The 24,698-nt window shown below is 40.1% G+C and overlaps 1 protein-coding gene across 4 annotated transcripts in view; it reads right to left on the bottom strand.

Moving 5' to 3' along the window:
- Nucleotides 1-24,698, bottom strand: part of MAST2 (microtubule associated serine/threonine kinase 2) — a 186,573-nt gene that overhangs the window by 16,017 nt on the left and 145,858 nt on the right. For all 4 annotated transcript variants that reach the window (XM_064720422.1, XM_064720419.1, XM_064720420.1 and 1 more), the window contains 13 exons: nucleotides 24,191-24,400; nucleotides 18,426-18,527; nucleotides 14,433-14,565; nucleotides 12,744-12,805; nucleotides 11,999-12,084; nucleotides 10,406-10,614; nucleotides 9,409-9,547; nucleotides 8,861-8,993; nucleotides 7,325-7,490; nucleotides 6,198-6,299; nucleotides 4,466-4,588; nucleotides 2,181-2,290; nucleotides 55-209 (listed from right to left, as the gene is read on the bottom strand). In XM_064720422.1, the coding sequence (XP_064576492.1) occupies nucleotides 55-209; nucleotides 2,181-2,290; nucleotides 4,466-4,588; nucleotides 6,198-6,299; nucleotides 7,325-7,490; nucleotides 8,861-8,993; nucleotides 9,409-9,547; nucleotides 10,406-10,614; nucleotides 11,999-12,084; nucleotides 12,744-12,805; nucleotides 14,433-14,565; nucleotides 18,426-18,527; nucleotides 24,191-24,400 (1,730 nt within the window). The remainder of the gene's footprint in view (nucleotides 1-54; nucleotides 210-2,180; nucleotides 2,291-4,465; nucleotides 4,589-6,197; nucleotides 6,300-7,324; nucleotides 7,491-8,860; nucleotides 8,994-9,408; nucleotides 9,548-10,405; nucleotides 10,615-11,998; nucleotides 12,085-12,743; nucleotides 12,806-14,432; nucleotides 14,566-18,425; nucleotides 18,528-24,190; nucleotides 24,401-24,698) is intronic.

Below are 24,698 nucleotides of genomic sequence, written 5' to 3'. Positions count from 1 at the left end.
TGGCCTTTCTTAGCTGCTGTTGGAGAACAGAAGACTCAGCTGCAGAGCACTCACATTTCAGGGGAGCCAATGACCCAGCTGCGGTCGCGGCTCTTCAGGCCCCCCAGGCTGTCCAGCCGATCGTCCTTCTCCTCGCTCAGGCTACGCTTGGTTGGTGGTGGAGTCTTCCTCTCCTCGTGGATGGAAAGTCGTTCCATGCTGCTGTACACCTGTGGGCAGCAAGATCCTTCTGAGCAGGGAAAAGCAACCCAGGGGCCTTTTCTGAGCAAGGGGAAAAATCTCCTCTTGAAATTTCCTCCTGAAAGCCTGAGCTTGGTAATGTTCTTTGACCAAGTAACAGTGCACGTGTGACATGCTCAAGGTGTGCCAAGGAGGAAAGGAAAAAGGCCCAGCCTCAGAAACACTAAAATGCTTTTCTACAACAGCACCCAATAACTCTACTTTGCAAACACAACAGAAATACTGACAAACTTCATGAAATAATACTTTGAGTTTTGGTTTTAACAATTCTCAAATCCAAGAGGACCTATTGCTAAAGACAGCTGCACAACTCTTGAAGGCTGGCATCTGGATCTTGAAATCTTACTACACAAATTCACTTCAGTGATAGGCATCATGCTCATGACCCCATTTCATTATCAGTCTATCAGCATTGCCCCAAGCTTATTTCAGAACAAAAAAGTCCTGCCCTCCTCAAGGAATCTACTATAATGCTGACAGCTTAATGAAAGTGCCTTTCTTGGTTTTACAGCCGTCTTTAAATAATTAAATGATTAAGCAAAAAAATCCATCCTTTTAAAACTACACTTGACTGTGGACCTAATTTACATAAGAAGAGATTAATGAAAATAATGTTATTAAAAATTCAGAGCATCAACAAGATAACTATTAATAAATCATATGGCTGAATTGTCAGACAAGAATTTCAAAATATAATGAGCCTTTTATGCCTCCCACATTACAAATGCTGTATAATTTTCCAGGTCTTAAAATAAATTCATTAAAAGTGAACTTTTTCTTTTTGTGGCAAAAACATTGAACCCTAAAGAAAAGCTTCAGTCTAACAAATGAGTAATACTCATGATGAGAAAAGGCAGAGAAAAGAAACTCTTACGTACTCATGAGAACTTTTTCAAAACACCAACTAATCCTCAGGTCCAATTTTAAACATACTTTTAGTGATGCAAATCAGGAGCAACTCCATTAAATTAAGAGTAACTGTTATTTAAACCACTGTAGCCTGGTTGAGGACAAAGAACAAACTGGTCCTTAAAATCTGACTTCAGCAGTGGAAAACTGGAGGAACTGTTGTGAAAAACCAAAATACCTTTCAGAGCTCCTAAGTAAAATTCCTTCTCCCATGTCAGTAAGAGGAAAATGCAATTCATGAAGTGGCTGCCTCAAAACAGCATTTTTTCTCCCTTCTACCCCTCCCAAACATATTATATTTTATCAGGAAGACCAATGTAGTCCCTTCCTTTTAGTTATGTATTTGAAAACACCCAAGATTTTATGTTTTGTAGAACTCAGGTCATTCTCATTGCTTTCCTCTGGACTCCATTTTTTCAAGAACATTGCCCAGTACAATTTTCCAGTATGGAAAATTATTGCTTCCAGAATTTGGTGCATCTAACTTGTGAAGGACTATGTGCTGAGACCCTTCTCTTTGAAATTGTCACCTTGCCTTCTGCTCCTCAGGCTGTATTTGAGACAATGAGTGATGTAAACTTCACTGATGTTCTTACCCCTTTGATTTTAGATCCTTATTCCAAATGTCAGAATTGATTTTCTTCCCAAAATCATCTTGTCACCTATGGAAGGTCCTTTTAGAAGGACACTGCTCAAAGCAAGTTTTGGATACTCCCTGTGCCAGCATCCAGATCATTGGTGAAAACATCAGACTGCATCAGATGCAGAAGAGAACTACACAATGCCCTGCATATTGGTGAAATATTAAGAAATATAAAATGTCACTCTCCAATTATTCTGGTACTCACCTTCTAACAAGCCACAAACTACCACAGAATAAACAACTCATGCAGTGTTTTCTTTCTTCACTGAATACTACCCACCATGAGACCCCACAGAGCATCCACATGATTAAAATCTGCCCCATAGGAGGCAAAGAAAGTGTGTTCCTCTCTAGATTGTTTTCTTTCAACAGCTTAGCACATCCCTACCTTGCTGAACCTGGGTGAGCACGAGGAAAACTGCCGAATTTCCACGTGATCATCATCATTAGTGTCCTCCTCTTCTTCTGAATCCAGGTGCTGGTACCGTTCTGAACGGGCTGGGAACGAGACATGGCACTTCCATCAGTGGGGGAGTGCTGGCAACTCACACCTCAAGCATTGCTACTGGTCTGCTTAAAAAACTTGGAATATTTATACACCATGCAGGGTATTTCCCGTAATACTGAAACATATCCAGCCGGTTTTTGCTCATCCCGTGCAATTGCCAGTGAAGAATATCTCCTTGGCACTGAATTTATCTTATCCTGTCAGCTGTATTCCATTCTGGAAGCAGCTGATACTCAAAAGGTGCCTAATCCTGCAGACCCTTCATTGTAGGGATATTTCTTCCAGCAAACAATGACGTGGAAGGAAACATGGAAACAATTCAGTGTCCAGCTTCCCAATAAACAGCTTTTTGATTATACGAAGTCTGTCCTGCATACATACATACAAGCCTACTTGAAAAAATAAAAATATTTACCCAAAAGAAAATCTCTTCTTTTCCCTCTTGCAACTAGGAAAAGGATTAGATTTTGTGAAAGAAAATGGGCAAGCAGCCAATATGCAAAGCTATTTTTAATGCAAAAACTTCTTCCAAAGAGATTTTGTGCTTTGAGATTTGCAGCACTGGATTTCTAAGCCAGCCACACTGGATTTTGTGGGGTGGGCACTAATAAGTTTGGCTACAGAAAGCTGATAACTGCACTGAGCCAAATTTGCTGCACCACATCAGCCAGAAAGCTACTTTTATACATTCTAACATTTTCTGCATTAGGGTTTATAACAGCAACACCACCTCCTATCAGTGTCTATGTGAGATATTTCCTGATGTGAGAATTCCAGCCTTTGTAGAGGAGTCACACCAAGGTCACCCTGACACCGAGTGTGCCAGGGCACCTGGGGAGTCTCCCATGGTTCTGGCTTGACAGACCCAGTGGTTTTGCTTTCATCCACCAGGATCTGCTCATGGCTGCTGCACTGGGCCTCTGCCAGTCACTGACCCAACTCAGTGACCAAAGTTTCCCCATCCTGTAAGTGCAGGCAGTGGTGAGGACAGCCCACCACATCAGTTTCTCCATGCACGTTGCACCAGTACAACCTCAATACATGTGGAAGCCCCACCTCTGCCCCCACTGCACACCTTGACTCCAGCTGCTCTCTGCAACAACCACACAGAGATTTCTCAATCCATTTCTCTCTGCCAATCCTACCTCTCAAAACAAGCCCCAGCCTAAAAGCCCCTTCCCCAAACCGGAAGAGCACTAAATGGAATCACTGCTTGTGCAGTGTGAGAGTCAAGGGGCTGGAGGCAGCTGCTCTCTCCCGCCTTTCACTCTCAGCAAAGCACAGGAGCACAGAAAAAATGTGCTTCACACAGATTCAACCAGGCCAAGATGGGAGAGATTCCATTGATGAAGAGCAGAAATTTCCATTTCTCAGGGAACTGAAACAGCCAGTATCCCATTGTGCAGCTGGAGAGGGGGAAAGGCCTCACCCTGACCAAGTCCCTTCCACCTGCTCAGCTCCCCAAGTCAAATGAGAAAAGTTAGGGAGCAGAGGCTCTGGGAACAGAGATCTCTCCATCCCTCCTGTGATGCTCCTCCCTTCTCTCCCAAGAGCACTGACTCTGTCTGGTGCTTATCTTGAAATAACAGGAGCCTTACACAGCACTGATACCATGGCAGTTCCCAGACATTTATACACACCAGACAGACACTTCATATCTCATTAGAGCTAGTAATACTAAAATAAAACTATACACTTGCAGCAAAAATAATTCAAATTACTTCAAATCTCTTAAGAATTTTCCCCACATACTTGTCTTCAAGGTCTAGGGTTTGTTTTGGGGTTTTTTTAAAACATTTATTGGCTGAAAAGAGTCACTAGGGAAAGATCATGTTGCTCAAAAACTCAAGGAATTTGGATTTACCAAATGCTTTGGAAGAAGTTTAATGAACCCAGCATGACAATGGCAGCACCTCTCACTGCAGGCCCATGGCTGGCAGGAGCACAGGCACCAGTGAAAGGCCAACTGACTCCAGCAGCAACTTTTTTTCATTTAAAATTAATTTGCCTTCAAAGAAACCTTCCTTGGCATTCAAAAGAAACTTTTTAAAGCAATTCCCATCAAGCGTTTTATTCAATTTCTAAAATGACTTATCTCTAACAATTTCAAAAATGAAATATGCACAAGAAATATGATGCTGTTTAGGCCAAATCTCGAGCCTTACTGTCAAAATAGCTTGTGTCATCCTCAGATTCCAGCTGTGGGATGAATTCAGCTTTCTGCCGGAGTAATCCATTCCAGTCCAGATCTTTAAAGAACCGATGCTGCTTCACTTCAAAGGCACTACCTGAAATAAGCACCTTTTATTGCAGAGTATTTCTTTCAGCATTTGCATACCATGAAAAACAAACCCTAAAAATATCAAGAGCCTAAGAGAATGTACTCGAGTATTTTTAAGTCACACATTTTCCAGGAATTTTGAGAAACAATTTATCCTTTTACCAAAGTGGTCATGCAGGATAAAACCTGAACAAGATTTCCTCCTTCCCACCTCCTCTTCCTGCTCAGCAACAACACAGAGGCTGGAAGACAGCATCTGCTGCTGCATTCCACAGCGAGTTCAAGATTAAGAAGACCTTAATTTAAAATGTTCGAACTCTGAACACCATCTTGTTCATAACTGAATAAAGAAAGCAAACTCTGAGAGCCACTTAGAATGTGAGTGACAACTTACAACTCCACTGTTGTGAATAAACTCATTCATGTGCCTAGAACAAGACAGGGCTCACCTATCTTCCTAAATTAGTATCTATTGTTATTAAGCTCAGAAGCTTGAGTACCCAGAAGGAAAAAGTAAAGACTATCTGTCTCCCCATTCATGCATTTTTTTTCAAATGAAATTAATATTCATTGCAGATGCTACCATCTTTTTAGAAAAGAAAGGAGCAGAGGAAAAGAGATAAAAGGTTTGCTGAGTGCCAGTGGCACTACAACATGCCAAATGAAACAGCAGTCTCAGCACTACAGGTATATAAGAAATCAAAAAAAAATCAGTCCATCAACTCCTTTTATAAGGCTAGAAACTCTACATCTTTTCCATGACAGCAACATCTTTCAAGTACATGGATTTTAAGTAGAGAAGAACATGTGAAAACCATCTGATATCATTATTAATTCATGATCTATTCATCACCCTTGTGTGCACATGTGCTAAATCTGCTGAATACATGTACCTTTTGGAATTGTTATATATTTATCTCTAAGCTTTTTTTTATCCTTAAAGTGTAGTTCTGAATTGAAAATCCCAAATTAAATTAAACTAATCAAATCAATGAAAGATGAGCTGTCATGTGAAGCCACAGTGTTGCACAAATTACTTTAAAGCAAGAGTGTAGCTAGAGATTATTTATGATTATTTACTATGAGGAAATGAGAAGTGTTGGCTTGTAAAACTTCCAACCTGACACTATAATACGGAATGACTGACAGACATATCTGACTTTACCAAACAGATGATCAGACTTTGCTGGATGTTTGGAGAATTCTACACTACAGGCCTCTAGGAATGGGAAAGTTTTCATTTACTTTATTACACCCAGGAATTCACATCCATGGCAGGGATTAAGCTTCTACTCAAAGAGAACTTCAAAGAAATCTGATTATACACTGCTCAAACGGAGACACAACCCTCAAGCCAATAATGGAACAGCACAAACCAGAGAAGTGATGTTGCCAAGCTGACAGTGCCCCTTTCCTGCTTCCCAGACAGGACAGCAAAATCCACCTGGCTCATGGACACGTGGCACCAATTCCCAGAGCTCCACCACGCTGAATCCAGCATAAACTGCTCCCCAGCTCTAGATCAGCATTCCTCAGCACGAGTGGGTGTGCATCACTGGCAAGGTGGCCTCACACCCTGCTTCTGGGCAGGGTTTTCCTGTGCACAAGGCTCTTACCTGTTCCCATTCTTTCCAGAGGATTTTGGCGGAGAAGCTTAGAAATGAGGTCCTGGGCATCTGGGGGCAGTGCATCATCTCCTTCTGGCCAGGCAATTTCATCTGGGGACAAAAAGAGACTTGACATTTTCTACCAGCTTCCCAACTAATTTGAATAACCATTCATACTCCTACACCTCAAAGTGCAGTGTTGAGAACTGCCCCAGAAGCGCAAATACCTTGAATTCAGCAGCTTAATATAATTCAAGCATTGACATTTTTCAAAATGCATAAAATTCAGCATCAGCTAAAGCTGCTGTCAATCCAAGCAGTGCTTGTGGAGACAAAAAAAAAAAAAGCTTTAAGGACTCTATTAATAAAGTATGAAATGGGACTTCCATGACAATCCATAAACAAAGGCAGTGACAATACTGTGGCTGTATCTCCTGCCTGCACATTCCAGAGTCGTTATACTTGGAACAGAGAGAACAATTCACAGGTAACGATTTCATGCATCATATTTAGTGCTTTGATGAAATTTTCTTTTTACAAAGGACATTTGCCAAGTGTGTTAAAAATTTACTGCTTCAGAAAGCATTCCCAATAGAAAATTATTTCACTGGCATATTCACTGAGTGAACACAAAGCAATTGTCTGTCCAACTCCATGCATGAGAAAGGTATAAAAGGCCACAAGATGTGAAGGTACTGAGTACAACAACTTTCAAGGTATTGTGCTCAGAATTTCCTTTCATTTCACTTACTCAAAATTACTAATTGACTAGCATTTGGACCTACAAAAACAATAACCAAAATCAGCCTGAAATAGACCAGTTGGTGGCTACTCCTTTCAAATTCTCCATCATTTAAGTTAAAAGACAGAACAGAAAAATCCTCATATATTTTTCCTCAATCCCACAAGGATTTGTATGACTCCCACACCATGATTTAGGAAGATATTTAGGAAGATGTTAAGCAACACAAGTTTCCACAGCTGAAATCAGATGCAAGCTGCTTTGACACAGAAATTTAGAAACACTAAAATTAAACCCCATTATTTTATACTTAGTCCTTCCTGACTAAACTGTGAATCCTCAATATTTTCACAACACATTTTGAAACCCCTTCAGAGCCAGAGCAGAAACCTACCACTGATCACTTGTCCAAAGAGCTCTTCAGGTGTGTCCCCAAAGAAAGGGACACAGCCGACCAGGAACTCGTAGAGGATGATTCCCATGGCCCACCAATCCACGGGCTTCCCGTAGCCCTGGCGCAGGATCACTTCTGGGGCAATGTACTCTGGAGTCCCACACACCTCAAGAGAAACATGCAAGAGAGCAATAAATTTACAAATTGCCAATTGCATGTCAAAGCTTATTCTGTCTTTTTTCTTTCCGTTCTTTCTTTCTCTCTTTCAGACCTTTACAAGGAAGTTATTAATGTTTTGCCATTTAACCACTTCATGCTGTGAACTACATCCATGGAGCAAGAGTCTATATTTGAAGACACTACCTGCACAGAAATAACATCACATGAAATTAAATGCTCCTGGTGTGGACATGCCAGCTAAATAGTGCTTTGGTGCACGAACAGGAAAGCATATGGGAAAAATGCATATTCTGTGTGTTTAGGTCTGACAGCTTGATGGATGTCTGCTGGCACAGCTACAGCTCTCAGGAACTGAGTTTTGACAAACCTCTCACATCTCTGTGCTAACAGAATTTAGTTTCACAGATGCAGAATTAGCAGCCCAGCATGATTACACACTTCAGCCTTAATCTTGGGAGGTACAGCTGGCATGGACAATGGCTAAGGAAATTACCTTGGAAGATCTAAATTGCCTGGGGCTTAGAAGCAGCAACAACAATAACAAAACAGTTGTAAAAAATGTACTACTGTAAAGTACAAGAATATGATCTAATGACCTAGGAGAGTTCTGTTAGAAAAAGCATCCTTACTCAGAAAACAACAGGAAGACAACACCACAGGATAATTATGAATCAACACTTGGCACAAATAAAAATTCAGCTGAAAAATTCAGCTGTGATCCTGGGTATTTTCAGAAGAGAGGAGCATTTTTTAATCCCATTATACAAGGCACTGGTGAGACTGCATCCAGAACAGTTCCTTCAACCATGCTCAGAAAATATCAACTCAAACAGAGCTACATGCAAGAGCTATTCATTCATCAAAGGAAAATCTATCTTGTTAGCTACAAGAACTTAGCTGGTTAAGCCTAGCAAAATGAAGGCTAAGGAGAAAAATGACCCTTAGCAAATATCATGAGGATAAAAATCAATGTTTAAGCCGTTAGACAAAATTACAAGAAACATATAGAAACTTGCCAAGAACTTTCTAAGCACCAGAAGGGGGAGATCGTGGAACAACCTTCAGCACAATCCATGTTACATCCCTAAACCAACTTCTGTTTACACCTGCACTGCTGCCTGGGCCATCCTTTCAGCATCCTAAACTAAGAGCTGAAGTGCATGACTCCAAAACAAGAAGCTGAAATAACAAACTATATCAATTTATGTACAAACATGAGAATGGACTTGTATGTTTTCCTCCCATTTTACAGTGCACAACATCAAGGCAGAGAAGGAGTGCTACTAACTCTGATTCTATCCCATGACAGAATCCTGCATCTGATCCCACATCAACAGACAAAATTTTTCAGCTTACCTGCTTGTCCAGGAATTCCCTGGTATCCTTCTCAATGTGGCCCTCATAAAGATTAGTTGTAAGACTCATTAACCCAATTTTGGACAGTCCAAAGTCTGTTAGTTTAATATGACCCATTGAAGTTATGAGGAGACTAAAAGAAAGAGAAGTAAAACAATGCAACATTTATTTAATTGTTTCCCAAAAGCAATTTCAAACAAAAAGATAATGCAAAGGATGATCTCAGTGTTACACCCCCATTAAACACAAGGAAAAAACCTCCTATGCAGCCAAATATCACAGAGCAGACAAGGCAGCTAGGAGGGGGACTATCTTCTGCCAAAACACCATCAATGTAGTAACAACTCTGGGATAACACCTGAAGACATTCTTCCCACCCTGTCACAGTGCCTATCTGCTTCTACATCAGTAGCAGGAGACTCCATAAAACCTCCTGCATGTCAGATGCTGTTGAAGATCAGTGCTGTCTCCAGCCCCCATGTCCTGCTACCTACAGAGAAAGCCCCTGAAGGACTGGCTCTGTTCCCTCTGAGGGCCCCAAGACTTACTTATCAGGTTTTAGGTCACGGTGAACAATCCCATAATTGTGTAGGTACTCCAGTGCCAGAACAGTCTCAGCAAAATACATCCTTGCCATATCAACAGGTAGGGCACCAATGTTCTTGAGAAGTGTAGCACAGTCACCTCCTGGAAACAAAACAGTTGCACTAATGGCACATTGAAATGGCAAATATCAGTAAGAAACAACAGCTATGGGTCTGCAGTACAAGATTAGACCAGGTTTTCTAAAGGCTGTCTCTCACAACCCTGTTAGGAAGAATTCTGAAGATCTCTCTGTACTCTGTCTTGAACTTAAAACAAATATTAAAATCCTAGGAAAATTGAGATCCATATATGTTGGACAGGCTTGGACAGGAATTGTACAGATGCCATTTGCAAACTGAAGGAAGCCTTGAAGAAAATAAGTCTGTGGACTCCTGATTGAAGCTTCCTTGGGAACACTGGCCACACATTTCAGTCGACCTTCATTTCTACTTGCAAAGAGGAATTAATATTAAAATTTCCTATTGTCAATACATCTGATTTCATTCCACTAATTTATCTGAAAGAGCACTGATACAATAACTATAATCTTATTTCTCAAACATTCAGTCAAGCAAGCCAGGCATAAGAAATTAATCCTATCCACCAGTGGATATTGCTTATAATAAGATATACTGATAAAGTTAAATCAAATTATATTTCAAAGAATAAGCAAATCAAACAATGAAGAAAACCAACCCCAGCATAAAATGGCACTTTATTTTTAAAAAGGCTCCTAAACAACAAAGACTTATGTCTCTTAAATCTTTTTCTAAGTGGAATGTCAAGCAAATGTGCTATGGATCCAGCCATGCCATCCCACAGGAGGAAGGGTTTCCTTTCCAACGAAGACTGGAAAGTTCATGCTGACTTCTGGCCTCAGCAGTGAGGCTCAGCTCACTGCCAACATGTTGTATCAGGGATTCACAGCCCCTTTGGAGGAGTGGAAACCAACAACCGTACCTTCCACGTACTCCATAACCATGCACAGGTGCCGCTTGGTCTCAAAGGAGCAGAACATGCTGACCACGAAGGGGTTCTCAGCAAATGTCAGGATATCTCTCTCCACAAAGGCCTGCTGGATCTGGTTTCTCAGGATCAGGTTCTGCTTGTTGATCTTCTTCATGGCAAAACGCTGGCGGGTGGTCTTGTGCCGCACCAGATACACCGCTCTGCAAAACCACACCGAGAGCAAAAGGTCCATTTTCAGTTCAAACTGCTTTGTTGTGGGCTCAGGTTTGGAGTTCTTTGTGGTTTTGTTGGGTTTATTCAAACAGTGATGTTAGCGTTTTGCATGGATCCTGACAGACTTATCTATGGCTCCAGAAAATCCTGTTTCAGTGACAAGCTTCCCTAGAAAAGAAGGAGCCCCATGATGCTCCCTTCCCAAAGCTATCTGCCCTCCAGAATAAAGCAGCATTTTTGCTGATGTGACAAACAAGGAGATATCTCAAACACCAAATTTCCATAAGCACCATTGCAGAGCAGCATGCATTTTTCAACACTACAGTGACCACTTTGCTTAAAAAATTGTCCAAAATCAATGGAATCAGCGGGAGTTCTTTCCAAGCTCCATAAAATTAATTTGACGCAGCACGGTCACCAGGGATTTCCTTCAGTAAAGTATCTCTTACACTTCTATCATTTGCAGATCATTAGATTCCTTCACATTAATAATACAGTTTGCAAATAAAATTTTCATCCAGTCTGCCTGCCTTATTGAATCAGTACTTGTTTAATTTTCTCTGGAGTATATTACATTTAACGTGGTATTGTGTCTCACTAGCCACTGACTATAAAATAAACCCAGGATAAAGACATGTGACTAACAGCAAAACTACCACTTCTCTCTCTCCTTTTCACAAAGTTACATGGGGCTTGTGCAAAATGTGACTGAAGAGATTTTAAATCTTTTTGTCTCATAATGACTCTTCAATATGCTCCATCGTGTCTTCACTCACAAAAAACCCATGCTTACACTTTTTCCACATATAATTTTTAAAAAGTGATTTGTTGTTAACTAAGCACCCACTTCCACAAAACACTCAAGCACATGCTCAGGTTTTGTTGTTATGACCTACTGAGTATCACTGCTTTTCAGTAACAGCCTAATGACCTCACTGGTAAGGATTTATGAACTGCAAAGAGTCAGGAACTGCCTTTTAAAATTCTGGATAGGTTTGTGTGTGTGGTTAAACTTGTAACTGACTAAATTCATACTTGATTCTTCAATGGATAATAAAATCTAATAGCCTTTCTCATGTATTACTCCTCACAGTAGATTTACCCCAATGTAATTCTAGCACTTCTTTAAAGCATTTCAAGTGCTCACAAACAGCCACATATGTTACATATATAATCTGAATAAATGAAAGAAATGGCATCTCCCAGAAGAATGCAGAAGATACAACAACTGTGGAACCTCTGTAAGACCCAAGTGGAATACTTTATGCTTTGGACCCCACAAAACCCAGACATTTGCCAAACCTTGCTATAGCCCTTTGCTGGGTAGGACAACAATAGCATTTTCTCTAATTCAAAGTCTAAAAGTCTTACCCATAAGCACCATTACTGATCAATTTAATAGTTTCAAACTCTTCTTCAGACGGAGTTTTCTTCGACTGGACGGAGGCCCCACGGCTCTGGGGAAAGACAACAAGAAAATGGAAATCAGGAGCAGGAATGACTTAAATCTGTATGGGATTATTTTTGTCCTTTTCTTCTTTGGCACTCATTAACTCAAACTCAATCCATTTCTGAATTTCTGGAGTCCTCAGCTTTAGGACACCTGTATCCATAGGGTGTTTGCAGATTCCCTCCACAAATTATTAGCACAAAAAGTCAGTGGACTTTTTGTCAGGCTTTTCCTTAATATTACATTTTTTTAAAAAGCAATAAAATAAGGATCTTTGAAACCTAGCCAGTTACATAATTAAAGTTTTCCAGTGGTTTTACTAAAGTCAACTCTTTTCAATAGCCATCACATTTTCCAAATGTAAAATATAAAGAATATAAAGAATTCCTCCAGGTGATTTTAATTTTTAACTCCAAAAATTTAAAAAATCCACAAAACTTGGTAATAATGCCTATTTGCATATTTTAAGCATTTTACCACCACCGCAAAAAGATTTTCACATTTTTATGAGCATGTACTCTAGTTTTAATATGAGCTTTTAAATGTCTGCACTTTTTTTTTTTTTAAATTACAATTACTCTGCCTTATAATTAATTCTTTACTGTAGACTACTTCTTTTGAGAGAAAAAAAAAGTGCTAGACAGAGTGAGTGTATTACTGCTTTACCTCAACTGAATCATCTGTCTCGGGAGTGTCTGGGCTGTCATAGCTATTCAACTGGGCCATTTCTGAAAAGAAAGAGGAAAGATTACTCCTAATGATCTCAATCAAACACTATTCTCTTTGTTTATGCAGGAAAAACAGGATTTTAAGAGGTGCTTGTAGATGACGAAGGACATTTTCTCCCTCTGCAAAAAGTCACCCTAATTATACAATGATAACCTTTAACATCTTGTATGCTGCAGGCAGTATAATATATAAAGATGAATATAATTAATTGTTCTAATTTCAGCCTGACTTACTCTAGATAGTTTCTATAATAAGTAAAAGCAATAAATGCATGTTTGGGGAAAGTGCTGTCTAGTTAATATTAAAACCTATTACACACAGATATGTCTGCCTGTAGCCTGGTGGCATCTCTGTGCTCCAAGAAGAAAAAGCATCACATTTCAAACAGCTGCCCTCCACGTGATGTGGCTGATTCTGTGAAACACTGAGCAGCAGCAAACTGGGGAAAGTCATTTAGTTTGGGCTACTCAGCTGTGGCAGGAGGTGCTGTAAATTCTGCAAGCCCAAATTCTACCTTAGCTACGAGGCTCTGAACAGACATCACTGACATTTCTGGGTGCCCTCCTTACAGAAAGGAAATAAGGCACCTTGACATCTCCCCACATTTCCAAAGAAAATTTGACTTTAGTAAGGGGAATTAGCAATGGAAAGGTTCTCTCCCATGACAGGGATCAAAGGAAATTTCCCTTTAATGTCAGATTTCAACAAATGCTATTAAATTGCATTTAGCAATCTTTGGTATAAATTTTCCCGAAGAGCTCTTCACTTGAAGTCAACCTGTCACTGTCATTCCAGTAAACACCAGAGAAGTTAAACTAGTCCCAGCCAGACTACTAATTTATGTTAAAATTATGCTCTCCTGAGGTAACAAGAAGCATAGTTCAATCACTGAAATATTCTGCAGTAACCTCCAGTCTCTGTCACACTTTCTATTGTTGCTGAACAAGCTCAGAAAACTTGTCATTTCAGCCAGCAAAGTGCCAGGCAGAAATATTAACTCACTAATTCTAAAGTTACAATCTTCTGGGCCAATGTATGTCTATATTAAGTTTACCATATGCAATTCTGGCACCTTGCAGAAAAGCTTTTTCTGTCCTTACATTGCTCTCTTTGGCTTGGCTGCTACACAAGATGTAAAACTTCAATCTCACCTCCAGCTAAAAATTCATACTCATTGTGGTAATCTCATGGAAAACCACAAAAAATACACTTTTCCCAGAGAGGACAATCAAGTGGGATGGCAAAATACTTTCCAACCAGGCCACTAGCAGGCCAGGCAGATCAGAAAAATAACAGGTAAATTTACTTTTACTGTCCAATAGCACAGAGAAAACAGTTAAATCCTAAAGCTATTTTCTAACATTGTTTCAGCTACAACACAGGGACACATTATTAACATCATAAGTAAAGAACTGTCACTATTGATGTGCCATCCTTACCCCAGCAACATTCCTTTGAGACATGGGGCTGAAAAGGACAGTCTAGAATTTGACAGCAAACAGAAAAATAAGGAAAAATGGCCTAGAAATTCAATCAATAAAACAAAAGCATCCTTCAGCTATGTAGTGACCAGGAGATTTGACTATCCTTTCAACAGTTTGGAAAGTACATAGGAAGAGTTCTCACCCTCCAGGGGATCCCTGGTGAGCCCCAGCTGGCTGATAATGTAACGAGGAATGTCGCATTTAATTCCTTGCCCTTCCTTGGCATGGCCTTCTGCAGCTTCCAACAGATGGTAGAACTCCTCAGGATCAAACTCCTACAGCAAAGCAGTGAGAGACACAGAGAGAGGTAAATGATACAGCTTTACAGTTATGAAAGGTTTCTCCCCTTTAGAGGGGAATCCTCAGAAACATCCAAAGGTAATTCTGGGCTCAGCATGATGCAGAACATTTCCAGTTACAACAAGCAAGGCAATGCTTCCCACTCTGCTCTGCAAAACCAACACAAAGTTACATCCCACGGGGTGTCCACAGGTTTAGATCTGCAAATCAAAACAGAACAAGGACTATAGGGACTTTCTACAAACCAAACCCAAACTTTCAAAAGGTTAACATAAGTGTTAAGTGTGGACACAATTCCCAGCTTTGTCACATTGAGATGTGCCAGGGTAAGGTCTATGATGAGAACTGAGGCACCACCTTCTGCACCTCCATCTGACAGGTGAGTTAACCCAAGTTAAGCCTTTGCTGCTGTCAGTTGTCACTTCTGATCAAGCCATATGCCCATTCAATCCTGCCACTGTCCTAACCTCAGCAATTGCTAATAAAATTATCAATAAAACAACTTTCTTTATAAGAAGTACTGCTGCCCTGTTTCTTGTACTCTACAGTACAGGATCACTTTAGCAACTCAGTCATGATGCATGTGATCTCTCAGGCCAGAAAAGGTTATAGAAGGTGTGATCTCTTGCACTGGACTAAGAGATACAGCAGGAAACAAAAAAAAACAAGCTTTGGGCAGCAGGAGCACTCTGCTTAGGAACAAGTTCACCAGTCAACTTTAGCTCTCCCCACTACAAACCTCATCATTCACCAGCAATGAGCAGCTTCACCAACACTCTTCAAAAATTCTCCAGTGAATTGGGAGGGTGAAAGGGGAAGAGTTTGAGCAAACAGCTGAGCATGCACAGATAACAGTGAGGGCATCAGTAAAGAACTGCTGTGTGGTCAGCAACATGAGAGAAAAAGAGCACTGAACTGCAAACAAGAAAAGGAAATTAGAGCTTGTAATGATGTGAAGAGACCTGAACAGAGAACAGATGCACTTTTCCATGACTGCTCCAAGCAATGCTGCTTGGACAGATGCTGTCATCAAAGACAGCAACAATGTGAGAAACAAAGTTCCTTCCCAACTCCTCTGGAAAAGGATTAATCAACAGTCCCAGAAGTAGCAGAGAGCAGGAGCCAGACCAGAGAGGACACAGAGAGAGATGGTCACCAGAATGCAGGGAGAGGGATGGTGGAGCCAAGGAAGGACTTCTCCAGGTATAACTGCAGGTCACTCATTGGTGAGTAAAAGAGAGGGGAAAATCAACTTGGTGACAAAAAACCCAAACATACAAAACATTAGGGAACTATATAAATTCCAGTTCTGACTTCTTTATGGTAGGTTTAATCATTTGAATACAGGTGAATGAACCCTACTAAGGGGAGGTGGGTGCTATGGAAAAATAAACAACAACAAAAAAATTAGATACTTTTCCCCAAAGATGGTTTCAGAGATGCACAAACCACACTATCATATTCTCGAAGTCTCAGAGATTGTCTGCCAATAAACATTTCATAGTCCAACAGGTGTTGCAAAAACAGAAAGCAAATAGCTGAACTTTGGAATACTTAAGCGTTTTTGACAGCATTAAAACAATCACAATCATCACAAGAACTGTCTATATGGACATTTACTTCATTTACAAGGAAAAAAGAAGAATGAGCTGCGTTACTAAAGTTAACCTTAATACTAAATAGTAGAAAAACTTTGTATAAATTCACATATAATTGAAGCCAAAGATTGAATTACAAAAAAAGTATGTTAAAAATAAAAATGAAAATTAGTTCTCAAAAGCTACTTAGACAGTTGACTATCCATTACTATATTTCTTGTTTTATGAGACAAAAGGAACATTAGTATTTAGTTTTTCATGTCACCAGATTAAAATAAATATTTGGGGAAAAAATTGCTAGAAAGGCAATGCAGGTTGAAAAAAACAGGTAAGACTAACCCACAGAACCAGATACTATTGCTATACTTTGGAGTCTGGCCACTTGATTGTCAAGGTTGTCACTACATACTTGGGAATTCATTACTCAAATCTCAATGACTTTGCTGCTTCCACCTGCTCCCACTCATTTTGCAGAACATCAGGTGGAGAAGACATAGAAGGACCTGGAGACCTCTTGATTTGCAACTAAGAGCTGCCTTGAGTTTGGAACTCAGCAGGTACAGACATGGGTTCCCAAGGCTTCCTGAGGTCCCAAGTTTTCCTAGATGATGAGTGTACACAAGCAAAAATGACAATGGTGAATGCAGCAAATACAAACACAGTGAGTTTAAATTTATCTCCTTTCTCCATTGCCTTCACTGCCAAAATAAATTTTGAAGAAGTGCTGGAAGAAGATAGATGGGAGTTATAAAAACTCATCTAAATTACAAATATGGTTTGAAAACCAAGGAATTCCCAGTTTGAATGGAGTTGTGGCCAGGATTTTCAGTGCAGTCTGGCAGAGATTCCTGGAATCAGTAAGTGAAGGTATCTGTCCTGCTGGGTTGTGCAGCCAATTTCCTCACTGAGAGTGGCCTTCCTTGCACTGCAGGATTCCCAGCAAAGTGATCCACCTGGCAGCTGTGGAGGAGGAATAAGGAACCCTCCAAAGTCAACTGGTTCTCAGAACTTCTGCAGGTGTTTCCAAAAACTGGTATCAAAGACTGGACCACTCTTGTATACTTTGTCAAAGAAAGCCTCACAAAAGCCATTCATCTTTCAGTGACTCCAGGGATAAAATTCACCCATGGACACACTGACCACGATATAACCCACATGTTAACTGTGGTTTTTTAGCCAGCCACAGATCCCTAATCCATCCAGCTTCTCTGATGTCTCAAACAGCTGTAGCATCTCTCTCACTTTTATGTCCAGAAAGAACCAGCATGAGTGTGCTCTGACACACCAGGAGCACAGGTCATTACCTTAATTTCCATTGTAGATTTGTGACACCCCACAACTTTTGGTGACTTCCCTACATTCTCATTAATTTTTCAACATCCTTTTGAAATACAGTCACTGAATTGAGCTGTTCCAATTCTGTAGACCTCTTTCTATATATACTGAATGTTTATATTAACCCTGTTGCTATGGCATGACAATGAGAATACAGGTTTTCAAGATGCTTCTCCACCACAACAAGGAAATATTTTTGTAGTTGCAGACCTTTGGGACAGAGGCCTATTTTGGAATTTTCTAGCACTAAACTAAAAAAAATGCATAATTATTAGCCAAATTAAAAAATAGACATATTTCCTGTTAGAAAGGAGTGAAACTTGCTTTTGTTTGTATTCCAAAGCACCAAACTGGATTTCAAACCCAGGCTTCCAAATCTCCTTGGCTCCCACACGGGGGTATCCCACTGTGTGTACACAGCTGGAAAACCTGACACCAGGTTTCACCAATTGCTGGGTCTACAGGAAGGGTTTGAGTCCCAGAGCCCAAACACCATTTATGTCATGAAACTTCTTATTTAGTGACAGCTCTGCCTTAGCACAGCACCCTGGACACTGGGCACACCCCATACAGACATTTACAGGTTCCTTTCAGCAGCTACTAATAACATGAGGAACATCCAGTGGCATCAAGTAGCATGGAATGATGTTGACAGCTACATCTGGCCCCTCAGCCATAAACTTTACACTAAAACACAATTTAGCTGCTGATACAGCTGACAGTCCATTGCAGAACTACTTCTATATTAATGCAGAAGCCACTTAACACTTCTTTTTCTTTTTCAATATCCATTTATTTTTCATCAGTGTTTAATGAGCATGCAAAGGTCTCTTTTGCAGGCTTTGTGTCCCTCATCTCCTAAAGTGCCCAGCACTGTCAGAGCCTGCCAGGCCCACACTCACCAGGCACTCGAGCAGCCGCGCTGGCCGGGCGATGATGATCATCAGCTTCTTCACCAGCTGCGTGACGAAGGCAACCTCGGAGCTCTCGGATCGCTCGTGGGCCTGTGGGGAGCACACAGCACGTCAGGGCCCAGCACTGAACTCTGAATTTCTCTGTCTCACATGCTGAAGGCAATCACCAGCTCAGTGACCAACCCAGCAGCAAAAGCACGGCTGGGTCAGGGCAGGCTGAGCTCAGGGCTGCCGTGGCTCTTCCATCACATCTGACTCACATTATCATGCAAGAGATATTTCAAAGGCTCTATTTGCATTATATCACCTATCAATTATAATAGATACAATGTGGGCTCAGTTTATTTTTTAAAATGAGCAGAGGAATATTGATTTTTTCAATTTTACCTTCCACACAACACTGACATCTAGGTAATCACTAACAGACACATTTCTGAGCTTTACTTTCAGCTAGAATTTGAACTAGAATTTCTCTTCATCATCAAGAAAAACTCAATCTCAGTTTCTCCCTTTTCAGTTTTATCAATCCTGTTGAATAACTCCAAAATTGCAATATATGTTATGTAAGTCCAAGCAGATAAGCAAAGAAAAGAGCATATAAAACTTAATTCAGAGGACTTAGTCCTGTCTGTTACTTCACCAGATTTCAGAATAAACTGAAGTCTTAGTTTCAAGACGTATGTGTGTATTTGTGCGATGGGATGTCTTTTTACAACCAAACGCACCAAAACAATACTAATTTAAAAAAAAAAAAGGCAACACAAAAAAACCCTCAGAAATTACCCTTCTCTTGATGAAGCACACAATGGCTGCATGATGAGTTCTGGAGCAGAAATATATGAGTATTTCATTGCAGAGTGATAAAAAAAATGGCAATGCAAAAACTCTTAAACAAAGTACAGCTATTTTTCCCCAAGGTCTAAAAATTGTGCTTTAACACAGCCACAAATATAGAGTCCAGAACTTAATAAATGAGCTTTTGCTGGCAATGATCCAGTTACTTATAGGAGTGATATTTTATCAACAACAGTGCAAGCAGCAATCAACTAAAAGGTCCATTTAATGTTGTCCATTTGAATCACCTAAGAAGAAGACATATTTATATGTCTTTATATGTCTGAGACGTCAAATCACACAGGTGACCACCTAAAAGAGCAATACAAACACAGGGAGCAGAAACTCAGAACTAGAAATACAAAAGCAGCACCTTATATAACATATCTCTGATACTTTGCTGCCAAAGAAAAAATATTAAGAGGTTCATTATTTTTCATTTCGACACCAGTCAGAATAGAAATGTTGATTGTGTCCTTCTGCACTGGTAAGCACTGGCTAGAATTTTAACCTTGAAGAGATTGATGTACCTGCTAATTCCTTATCTAAAAACAACAACAGAGGTCCTTCCTGGCTATGGAGCCTTAAAAAGATTATTTTAGAAATATTGAAATAAGTTGTGATTTCTTTTCCTAATTAAAAGATTTTTTAAATTATAAAATAGAAAATAATCACAACAAAAATGATAAAGTCACCTTGTGTTCTCTAATGCATTATGCAAACTTACAAGTTACAATATAAATTTTAGAAAGAAATTAATGCTTTCATATTTTAAAAGCCATTCCAGATCACCAGAGGTCAGCTGCACTGAAATTAATAGATAAAACATCAACAACTTTGTAATATTTTAAACTTGAGCCATGCAATTGGAAAGTTCTTTTCTCCCCCCCACATAGGTTATAGTATGCAAAAATATAATATAATAGATATAATTCATCATTTTGCACCCATTTGTACTGTTAAAGAGAACTTAGTCTTTAAAATCAAGTCCTTTTGTTTTCTCCTTTTCTCATCTCTGACAATCCAGGCAAAACAATTTAAAAATGCAGCTAGTTTAATCAGGTGTCTGTTTTGAAAATGAAAAGCTAGACCATGACTGCCAAATGATACAGAAAAGCAAAAGGAGAAAGAAAAAAAGCATTTACAAAAACCAAAACACAACTTGTAACAGCCACTCAGCCATCATCTCTGCACAGCGCTGCTCTTCCAAGACCCGCAGTGAAACTGCCTCCTCTTCTCTGCTGCTCCCGCAGCACAGCCCGGACATCCCTACGGACTCCTCGTCCCCAGTGTGCCACGGACAGAGCCCGGAGCAGGAGGTGTGTCCAGCCAAGCACCACCTGCTGCTCCCCTGAGCCAGGTGCCAGCTGTGCCACCTCAGCAGTATGGCCCCAGCACCACACACCGGCTGCTGGTGGCATCTCAGGGCTGCCTGCGGTCCCCAGGAGGGCTCTGGGCAGGGGCTGCTGCCATTCCTGCACACGCTGCTGGTGACACGTGCACAGGAGGCAGCGATGGGTAATTTACAAACTGACTCCCTCCTCTGAAAGACCCATCCGTCACTAACTGTGGCTGCTGGGGCATGAAATTAAAATCACTGTCCTCCCCTGGGCTTCAGCAGGACCAATAACTGGGATATGCAAGTCACAACGCTGTAATTGAGCTAAAATACTGATGGAAACCAAAACAATAGACCTGCAAAGCCAAGGACTGATAAATTCACACTCAGGCTCCTACTAAGAAAGCAACCCCAGCCAGAATATCCATTTGCCAATATGCAGCATCAGTCACTGCTGTAGAATGCTCATATCCTCCCCTGCTCCTTTTGTTCCAAGCACAGAAACACCTGTAATCCTTCACCTTCCTGCCCAACTGGCTACACCTTGGCTACTTCTACCCTATTGATTCAGCCAAGGAATAACTGCCTATAACCTTTTGTTCCTCAGTAACCTGAGATTCTAACCCATGGTAACAGGTAAAGAACTGAACGTCACATGTTCTTTTTTATAGCAGTGCTTTATCTTCTTTTTTTTGTATTTCTACTTTGATGTGAAGTGTAGCATTCAAGTTCATGTTTTCCAAAATGAAGAAAATCTCTTAAATTCATTTTTACCTCATGATTATTTCAATGATGTGATAAGTTCTTCTGGCTAAAAGAAAGTATTTCATGCTCCAAACAAGGGAAAAGATCTCATTTGCCATAGCTAATGAGATCTGTTGGCCTGTTATTACAAAAGCCAGGATCTAAAAGTCTTGCAAAAGCTTTCTGGTTTGGTGCATTTAAACAGCTCATTATTTGCATACCCAAACAGTCTGTTGTACATTTTTACTCAAACTACAATATATTAAATCAAGTTTCCATTTTATAGTTTGAAATGCTGTGCAAGTTTACTTTGTTAACAGGTATTAGAATCAATACCTTAAAAAGAATTTTTAAGAGAGAGAATCCATTCTTTCACAGTAAAATTGTAAGAAAATCTGTGGATATTTCTGCCACTTGCTGGCCTCATTATTCACCAATAAAGCATCTTTCCAATCTTTCAGTATGTTATAAAAATATGCCATAAAACTCCATAGCCTCCTACACAGACCATACAACTCCCAAGCTGAACAGCTCTTTGAATTACCTTCTAATTGGTACTATTTATGTACCTATTATTTATGATACTTTACAACCTAAACAAAGGTTAAGATACTGCCATCAAATTTGGAATAATTTAAACTTGATTCCAAAATGTCCTGTGCTTCAGGTGAGTCCTCCAAAGGAAATAATATCACCAATTTCTATATATTTTTACTAAAATGTTCCAATTATTTCCTTGCAGAATGCAGTCTGAAGTGCAAAGCACAGACTAGGCAAGCAGAGGAAACAAGTAGCTCTTAAATATTAAAATCTAAAAGATGATAAGCTAAGGAACAGAAAAATCCATAGGACAGGAAAAAAAAAAAACAAAGGAGAAAGAAGTGGAATGGAGCCTTTGGTGTTCCTCCAATGTCTTTAATGTCTTTGTTCCCTTCCTTCCCAGCCTGTTCTGCCTCTCTAAACTTTGCTTTAATCACCTCTAGCCCACCTGACTTCCCAGAGTAAATCAATCACACTCAAGAGCTGACCCCTCTCTCGCCCTCACTCTGCAGATGTTAAGGAGGAAGAGGGCAAGGAAAGCCCCAAAGGTCAATTCCTGAGCAAGCTCAGGGACGACCATTGCATCTCCTCTAATCACAGTCCAATGGCACCTTTCCCAGTATTTCAGAGCAGCAGGATAATGCCTGTAGGATCAAGGGAGAAGGGACATTTAAGTGTATTTTGAGGATTTGTTCTGAGGGAAAGGGGAGAAAAGGAAAAGCTGATTTATCTGTCCCACACCTTCTCTGAGACCCTGATTAACCTCTTCAGGCCAGAAGACAGGACTGAAAATGCAGACTGGAAGTGGCCAGCCCTAATTTATGGCTCTCTCAGTTCCTTATGGTGTAAGAAATCACTGTCCACACACGGGAGGAAAGTCAGGGACAGGGAGAATTTCAGGCTCCAAGGATCTGCTACCAGAAGCAGTAAAACACAGCGTAGTCCCCCTGTGCCCCTGAAACATAAGGGATTTTGCTGAGCATACAAAGTCACTTTTAATGAAACCTTCCCAGCTTCCAAACCATCACCCAAAGAGACCTGATCCCTTATTTCACAGCTGACATGTGCAAATACTCTGCTTCCAGACTCTGGAGATAGAAGGGGGATTCACAAGTGGTTATATCCAATAGGCAGACAATCATATAGACCCTCAAAAGATATTCCCTACCTCTCTTGGTCTGTCAAAATTATATTCCCCATCCAAGAAGAACACCACAGATCCAAACATTACTCATTTTTCTCTCAAGCATAACAAATACCAGAAAAATTACAGCCACACTTACATAAATGGGGCAGCCAAAAAATTTAGCTGATACAAGGGAAGTTCCTGCAGCTTTCACAAAGCTTTTTAATACAACAAATGTATATTAATATAGTATTTTTACTCATTTTCCTTTTTCTAATGTCTGAAAAGAGTGGCAAAGGGACGCAATCTAGTGCAAGTCATGCCAGTGACTTGGCAAACTTTGCAATAAAGATAAAATAAAATTAAAATCATAACAGAAAACCAAGTATTTTAGATGTTCTGTTTCGAGGTGTCTCTGTGATATTTGATATCTGAGAATGCAATATTTATAAAATCAGTTTTTTCAGCTTGCTATATCATTAAAGAAGAGGATTAGGAAGATATTCCTAAACAGAGGTCTGGACTCAGCAATTGGCAATAGCACAGACTCTTCACAACAGTTATGGCATAAATTCTAAGAGATGTTTGAAATTTAATATTGTTTTCATGTTGAAGGGAAAGAGCAATTTTTAATGAGTAGCTGAAGCATACTGAGACTGCATTAAAATTACGCCCCCTTGTGTATTTTCATATGCTTTGAATGCCACAAAACACATCCAAGTACTAAAAGCCCACAACTGGATTACGTTCAGCTCAAGAAAATCTTTTGTGAAAAATTTACAGCAACACTAATAGCTATGGTGTTTTCACTCCTTCAAGGCTCTATTGCAATTAATAAGTCATTCAGAGTCCTGAAGTTTATGAGAAAATATTTCAGTAATTTTGTTCAGCTGAATAAACTCAATTTTCTTAAATGGTAAAGACTGCCTTTGACTTACTTATATTCACATTTAATTTCTGTACTAACAAAGTTCACAGGTGAAGTGATTTACTCAAATCCACCCACAGTAGATCCTTTTCCAGGAGACTGGAACATCTCAGATCTCCTAACACCCCCCACCTGCTGCCCCTCCCCTGGAATCCATACTGTCTCTCCCAAAATCAAAGCTCTGGCTTATTGGTTAAAGTTTCAATCAAAATAACATATTCTACTTTCCAGAGGGCACTTACATCCTGGAGAAGTTTCTCTAAGTTTTCCTGCAGCTCATAAAAGTACCGAGAAGTAATAAGACCTTCACGTGATTTATCTAGGCAATCTCTGGCCAGTTCAATAACTTGATGATGAATGAAACTTAGGACCCCATCTGCTAATTGCAGCACGTTCTCGGGAGCATTGGAGGCAATAAACTCGGCCAGCCGTTCTTCCATCTGTGCCGTGGCCTAAAAGTGCAGAATAAAGAGAAATTACTCCTGAATTTTACTAAGGCAGACCTTAAAGCATAAACAAGTAGAGTGCTAAAGAAACATTTGCAATATCAAATGGCACGAGGCTTAAAAAATATTCCAAAATACAGTAGCCTTTTCTGAGAGTCAAGATAGCACATCAGAGGCAAAAGTTATATTCACATGAGCAAACAGCAAAAATTAATCTAAACACGCTTTCTGAAAATGTAAATGACCATAAAATATCTTGGTCCTGAGGCTGTATTCCTCCCTGGGTCTCCAAAGTAAGGATGTA

Source organism: Zonotrichia leucophrys, chromosome 8 (genome assembly GCF_028769735.1).
Source record: "Zonotrichia leucophrys gambelii isolate GWCS_2022_RI chromosome 8, RI_Zleu_2.0, whole genome shotgun sequence".
NCBI lineage: Eukaryota > Metazoa > Chordata > Aves > Passeriformes > Passerellidae > Zonotrichia > Zonotrichia leucophrys.
This window is presented reverse-complemented; position numbering and strand designations above follow the sequence as displayed.